Consider the following 7236-nt stretch of genomic DNA (forward strand, 5'->3'; position numbering starts at 1 on the left):
AGACACTTGATTTGTTTGTTGCCGAAAATATTGGTTGAAAAACCAAAAGAAAAGGAAAACTGAATTGTTGTTTTAGATTAAGTTTTATTTTTTGATTTCGATGGAAATTGAAAAAAAAGAAGAAGATTTGATTAAAGTTTGTTGATAAAAATGATTACAGTTTTTGTACTTATTTTAGATGATTAGAATAATTAAGATTTCTGTAAACGATAATTTGGTATTTTAACACATGGTGAACAAACTATACATCAGTTTCTCTAGGTAGGTGGAAAAAATGATGGCCCTCAAACCAGGAAGGATTTGTATAACCAAACCAAAATAGACTTAAAGAATAATTGGATAAAGAGGAAGGATCCCCTCACACTTTTATTATCACACTATCTCACACGTTGGGCGTCATTTTTGTGAATAAAAATCAAACCGTAACGGATTTGAAGCTAATATTTTGGGGATATGTTCCTCTTACCAAGTTCTACTATCCTAACAAAACTGAGTACATTCCGAAATATAAAACCTCACAATCTACCGGTCTTAGTTCAACGGCCAGAAATCCGTTGATTTTCAACGGCTCATTTTCAAAGTAGTAGATGGTGGTGTTATATGTCTCGGAATACTCTCATTTTTGGTAGGTATGTAGAACTTGGTAAGAGGAACATATCCCAAAATATTAGTTTCAAATCCGTTACCGTTTGGTTTTTGTTCTCAAAAATAACGCCCACTGTGTAAGATAGTGTGATAATAAAAGTATAAGGGATCCCTCCTCTTAAAAGAATATACTACATGTCATATTCACACTGATGAAAAGGTGATCCTCATATACCCAGTGAGCTCACCAATGACACTAAACCGCAACCACCTAACTGCTTTAGCCTTTGCAACATATTCAAACAATCTCTCGTATGTATTTTCTTCATTTTTAACTGGACTGGTGAGCTGGCGCGTCATAATAACACAATCTCTAACTATAACAAGGAAGATTGGGCAAACTATTTTATTTATTGGGGATTTCATCTAGCAGTAAGTGGATAATTACTTTCCTGCTCAACTAGAACTAAAATCTCGGAGGATGGACGCGTAATTTCATTAGATTTCGTAGGGAAAGTGGTATGAACCGGGGGTAATCAATCATTGATTATCAATGTGATCAGGCAGGCAGGCAGGCAGGCAGTAGACTTTCAAAATTGAAATCATTAAATATTCTAAACTCCCACCTAATTAATACGTACATTTATATTTAAGTTTGAATCTAAAACTCGAATACTGATTCTAGGATTTATCTTCACCTGCCCTTTGGTCAAAAAAAGGGCGATCAACAACACCCACGAATTAGTTGATCGATTCCTAGTATTTTTTATATGTTAGCTCAACCATAGTAATCATATTGGCTGCCGAAAGAAGGTTGATGATGGCAAAAAAGAATAGACGTCAAAGGATGACAAAGACCACAAAACGGAAACGACATCAGAGTCACAATATTATAATGACTTAAATACCCCTTTCAACAAAAGACTTGTATACCCACTAAACATGCATCTCTCTTTATTTTTTTCAAAGTTGTGAAAGATTCTTGTGCTGCTTCAAGAAGTCAATTCCCAAGACCAACCAGTTGTCCAACTCCCTCAATATTTAAATCCCTAAGAGCATCTCCAACTTCCATATATAATACTCGTAGATAGATTATTCAGGCTTATCCATCTATTTCTCTGAACTCCTCTATCTCTGTGATTATATCTTCTATAAATTAACAAAACAACACAAAACCGATATTAAGAGAATGGAGTTGTTTTATCATCAGTTAACTAAGTCTTCTTATGGTGATTCTCTCAAAGTCTTGGAGGCTGATGTTCAGCACGCTAATTCTTTGTAAGTTGTAAACGGTTTTCCTTAAATTCTTAAAATTTACTTGACTTTGTATCTTGATTTTTAATGTCTTGTGATTTTCGGTATGATCAATAGATTGATTGAAGGGGAAAAATAAATCCAAAATCCACTTTGTAAATACCCTTTTAGGTGGTTGAATTTTCTTATGGTTTTAGGTTTTATATGTTTCTGAAACTCCCTTTAACGGTTTTTACTTGTTTTTCCTTTTTCTTCTTTTTGGTGAACCCAGTTATGTGTTTTTGCCTGTTACTATATTGATTGGTTGAATTGTTTGTTGGGGGTTTCTGATGTCGTTTTACTGGAAACTGATTGGTTGTTGTGGAATTTGTAATTTTGGATGATAGGGCAGCAGCAATTCCAAGAGCTAAAGATGGAGCATATCTTCAGATGAAACTGGCGTACGATCATATAGCACCGCTTTACTTGTTTTTGCTTCAATGGATGGATTATACTTGTACATGTTTACTTCCAAGATATTCCAGTCTCTTCCGTATACTCATATACAAGGTTTGTTGTTGTGAATCGAGTGTGTGGTTCATATTTAACTTTTATAGTCTATGTAAGTTACAGTATATAAATATGTGGCAAATGAATGTTGACACAGTTCTAAAACAAGCAAGACCAATGGACTTGTTGTTCTGGTGGTAGTACATTAAATCCCTTGAAAATCATTAATAGAAGTGAAAAAAGATTGTATAAGAAAAGTAGCTATCCTAAAAGTGCCTCTACGAGGTTTGGAGGAAACCATATTACAAATATGGGACAACTAGAGTAGTTTACTTTATATGGTTCTGTACCTTGTAGCAATTACTCTTATGGAAATTCTAAATTTTGCATTTGTGTTGGTTGATCTCATGATTCCCCAGGTATATCCAGATGGAAGGGTGAACATGTCTTCTTCTGGAAGGACAGCAAGTGTTATTGAATTTTACGGTTAGTAGGATATAGGATTGTCTTTCTGATATTTCAAATGTAGAATTGCCTTGTTCGTAATGTAGTTAGTTTACTTGTTGCTTTAAGTTGCTTAGCTTAACAAAAAAGGCCTGAACGGAAATTTGCAGCTGTGGTGCTACCTTCTCTTGAACAACTGCAAGGTAATTTGACGGAGCTAGATGCTAGTACTACAATGGAGAAAGGTAGGTCTGTTGAGATGTTTGGGAGAATGAGTAGGTTGGAAGAGAGAAGGAAGCTCTCCGACATCGATGTAGAGAGAGAAACTGAATGTGGGATTTGTATGGAACCTTGTACTAAAATGGTCTTGCCTAATTGCTGTCATTCTATGTGCATGAAATGCTACCGCGACTGGTAACTGCAAACTGCATTCTGTTTCATTCTTACATTTCAAACACATAATTTATCCCTTGAGATTTGGTAACTAATAAAGGTCTTTCTTCATGATCTTTGACCAACAGGAATACCAGATCTGAATCATGCCCTTTTTGTCGGGGCAGCCTAAAGAGAGTCAGTTCAAGAGATTTATGGGTTCTTACTGCCAATGATGATTTTGTTGATTCAGAAACTGTAGCTAAAGAGGAGTTATCGCGTTTCTACTACTACGTCCATAACCTGCCTCGAGATGTAACAGATGGACTTTACATGAGGTATTACGAATATCTTATTTAATTAGATTTGGGTTTGAAAGATGATGTATAGGAAAGAGGCTAATAACCAATATGTATATAAGAGTCTTATGCCAAGTATCTGTTCGACATGATTCTTACAAGTAATAGTCAGAATCCTTGTTACAGTTAAAGGCTTCATGTAGAAACACTCCAAGAGTAAATAATTGTCGAAATTGACAGTTAAAGCCAATCGTTCTCTGTTCAGTTGATGTTTTTCTTTGTTTTACTTCATTCGTGTTACTCCATTCGCTGGGTAGCTGCTATATCAAAATTGACATAGCAGCCACATCTAAACCTTCTCCAAATTTTCATCTTACCACAACAAAAGAACGATTTTTTGGGGACCATGGTTTTTTTTGGGACCATGGTTTTATTTTGGGTAAAGGCATTAGAAGTAATTTTAGGTCACCCCATATCTAGTTATTTATGTAATACCTAATCTACCCTCTTAATTAATTTTAGGTTATGATTAGTGAATGATTTAGTTAAAAACAATTAGTGAGATTAAATTAAAAGATGGGTTTATTATTAGTTGAGTAAAATTATTGAGAGAGTAGAGTTAGAGAAGATGAAGGAGAAAAACATGGAAAATAATTTTTTTTTCCAATTCACTAAGTTTGAGTATTCAAATGATGAAAAGTCATCTGATTCTTCATCTTCATCCTCTCCTAGAATATTTGTTAATCTTTAAAATGATCCGGATTTGAACTGGATTTTGAACAGTTCTATTACTTTATATGAAGAACAAGTAACCGAACTCATCTGAAGCTGTAGTTCGGTTACTTTATATGAAGAACAAGTAACCGAACTCATCTGAAGCTGTAGTTCGGTTGCCCCGTGAGATGAACAAGTAACCAAACTCATCTGAAAGTGTAGTTCGGTTACTTGTTCCAAACACGCAGGTTACCGAACTCTCTAATAATTTCTAGGAGTTGCAGCGTTATGTTCGGTTGGTTCTCAACTAACCGAACTTTGGTGTACAAAGTTTGGATGGTTCGCAAACTGCATGTACTTTTGATCTAACCGAACTTTACGTAATATAAGAGTATATAAGTTTACAAAGTTCGGTTCTTTCGCAAACTTGAACCTAACAGCTAACCAACCGAACTCTGAGTTCGGTTTCTGCGATAAAATTGTGAAGTTACCGAACTTAACAAACAAACAAAATGTGAAGTTCCAGCGTCTATTGGCTAAGTTCGGTTACTTTGTAGTATTAATTTTTTTTGCGAACAAACCGAATTCTATTGGCTAAGTTCGGTTATTTTGGAACTCAACATAGTGGCCACAACAACACAGTTCGGTTAGATTGGATTTGTTTTTTTTTTCGGTTCTAAGGGTGGAGTTCGGTTGCTTTGTAATTTTAATTTTTTTTTGCGAAACAACCGAATAGAGAGTTCGGTGACTTAGTTTTAAATCCAATAGAACCGAACTGTTCTCCGTGTTCTTCATTTTCAAGAAGTTCGGTTAGTAAACTAGGGTTTTTTGGAAAATCGACCTAACCGAACATGGTTCTGTAACTCCTATTAAAACCCTATTTTGATGATTTCTATTCGATTGAAGCAATCAAAATCAAATTAAAGCGAAGGGTTTGTGGGAAAATACCTCCGGAATGGTCCCATGGCAGAATCAGATTGCAACCAGCGTCTTTTATACTCGATAAAATTATTATGTAACCGAACTTAATTGTGATTGCATTGATGTTGTTACATTTCTTAAATAGGCGGTGGTGGTGGTGGGAGGAGGTGGTGGTGGTAATCGGTGGTTGGTGGTGGTGATAATCGGAGGTGGTGGTGGTGGTAATCGACGGTGGTGGGCGGTGGTGGTGGTGGTGGTAATCGGTGATTGATGGTGGTGATAATCAGAGGTGGTGGGCGGTGGTAATCGGCGGTGGTGGGCGGTGGTGGTGGTTATATATATTGGTGGTTATTAGATTGGTTTTAAATTAAATTAGGTTAAGGATAGGTTAAGGAAAGTTGGCCTAATAAAACCATGGTCCCCTCAAGAAAACCATGGTCACTAAAAAATGGTTCCAACAAAATCAATTTTAGGTAAACCCAACATTAAAAACTTTGATCCGAGAGTGCATCCTCATCCAACCTTAAATCTTGGATGACTCAAAAATACAAATACATGAGCTAAAGCCAAGACCTAAAGAGGGACGCTAATTTCAGTTTGTCTTTTTCCTTAAGCCACGGCATTAAAGTCGCCATCGCTAGTGTTGTGATAACCGGCTTTTATGTTGCCGTGTGGACCTCACTATGAATTTTGGGGCAGAAGGTAGGAAACGCAGAACTCATGTGCATCGCACTGAGGAAGTTCATTTGTCATGTATGAAAACTTGATTAGTGCTGTTAGCGTCTTGCAGTAGTTACAAGAAATACTACTGAAAATGTAAAAAGTTCTTTTCAAGGCCAGGGTTTTCATGCATTTATGGAAGGTCTTTGATATCCATAACAAGGCAGTAGTCAGACCTAGATAATCAACCCACCTCGCCTAAATTTCTTGAGTATAATTTTATAGTAACCTGTGCTATTCAGTAACCAGTTCCACCATCATATGAAAAGCATCCTGAATCAAAGAACCCAATGGATCAAGAGCTAGAAGAGATAAGAGTTGTAGGAGAAATAGAAGAAGAAGAAGAACAACAGAGTAATGAAAGAAGAGAGTTCAGGATTTTTGATATCATTGAAACCGGAAATGAGATCAAGGATCATCGTTATTTTTCATCACCTTCTTCTTTGTCACCAACTAGTAATAAGAAAATAATGCAAGAGTGGAAAATTCTAGAAAGAAATCTTCCTGCTGATTCAATCTATGTTAGAGTTTACGAAGAAAGAATCGATTTACTACGAGCAGTAATCATAGGACCATCGGGTACACCTTACCATGACGGTTTATTCTTTTTCGACATTCAATTTCCTCCAGATTACCCTAATGTGCCACCCAGCGTTTCTTATCATTCTTTCGGTCATAGATTAAACCCTAATTTGTATGCAAAAGGTGCTGTTTGTCTAAGTCTTATAAACACTTGGGCTGGCCTCAGAAAGAATGAAAAATGGATTCCATCTCAATCAACTATTTTTCAAGTTTTGTTATCTATTCAGGGTCTAGTTCTCAATGCAAAACCCTATTTCAATGAACCTCTATATCTCCTGGAGAATGTGTGATTGCACCAACTAGCACATTGCCTAAGTCCTCTCCCTCGCACAAAAGTGCTAATGACCCAAAGGTCACTCTAATATCAAAATTTTCAATACTTATGAAGAGGTATCATCTTTAGTTTTCCCTATGTGGGACTAAAGGTTCATTCACAAATAGTGAAAATGAGCTAGTGTCCTTAGTGACCAATAGATCCTAAGTTTCAATCCCATCAAGACCAAAAACCAAACTATTTTATAAACTCATTTTCTCTAACAATCCCCCACATGAATGAAATACCGATAAAAAATCAGAAAACGGAAAGCGAGAAATACCACTTAGGCAAGAGGTATCCATGAGGTCTTGAACCTTTGCTTAGTGAGAAATTGCCGGAACTACTTGATGGACAGTGAACGCGATGTCTTGAACTACCATCGTTTGGTGTAATCCGCGATAATAACCACGCGTGATATCTCTCTAGGTGCTGTCGAGTTCGTGCCGTTGTGTCCTTTTTGGCCCTAGACAAATCCCCTTTCTCTGAATGCTCTAGAAAATCAGCTCTCTTCTCATAGGAAGCGACCCACTTCCACATTCA

The 7236-nt window shown here is 36.5% G+C and overlaps 2 protein-coding genes across 2 annotated transcripts; both read left to right on the forward strand.

Annotated features, from left to right (window-relative positions):
* Positions 1 to 1772: 1772 nt before the first annotated feature.
* Positions 1773 to 3707, forward strand: LOC113298232 (E3 ubiquitin-protein ligase AIRP2-like). Its single transcript, XM_026546924.1, has 5 exons — positions 1773 to 1863; positions 2226 to 2388; positions 2748 to 2814; positions 2943 to 3186; positions 3294 to 3707. The coding sequence occupies exons 1-5, from the start codon at positions 1775 to 1777 to the stop codon at positions 3502 to 3504; spliced, it is 774 nt and encodes a 257-aa protein (XP_026402709.1). The 5' UTR covers positions 1773 to 1774; the 3' UTR covers positions 3505 to 3707.
* Positions 3708 to 6088: 2381 nt separating this feature from the next.
* LOC113295108 (putative ubiquitin-conjugating enzyme E2 39) lies at positions 6089 to 6670 on the forward strand. Its single transcript, XM_026543460.1, has one exon. It carries the CDS (start codon positions 6089 to 6091, stop codon positions 6668 to 6670), a length of 582 nt encoding a protein of 193 aa, XP_026399245.1.
* The last annotated feature ends 566 nt before the right edge of the window (positions 6671 to 7236 follow it).

The sequence above is a fragment of the Papaver somniferum genome, chromosome 7 (assembly GCF_003573695.1).
Source record: "Papaver somniferum cultivar HN1 chromosome 7, ASM357369v1, whole genome shotgun sequence".
Lineage (NCBI taxonomy): Eukaryota > Viridiplantae > Streptophyta > Magnoliopsida > Ranunculales > Papaveraceae > Papaver > Papaver somniferum.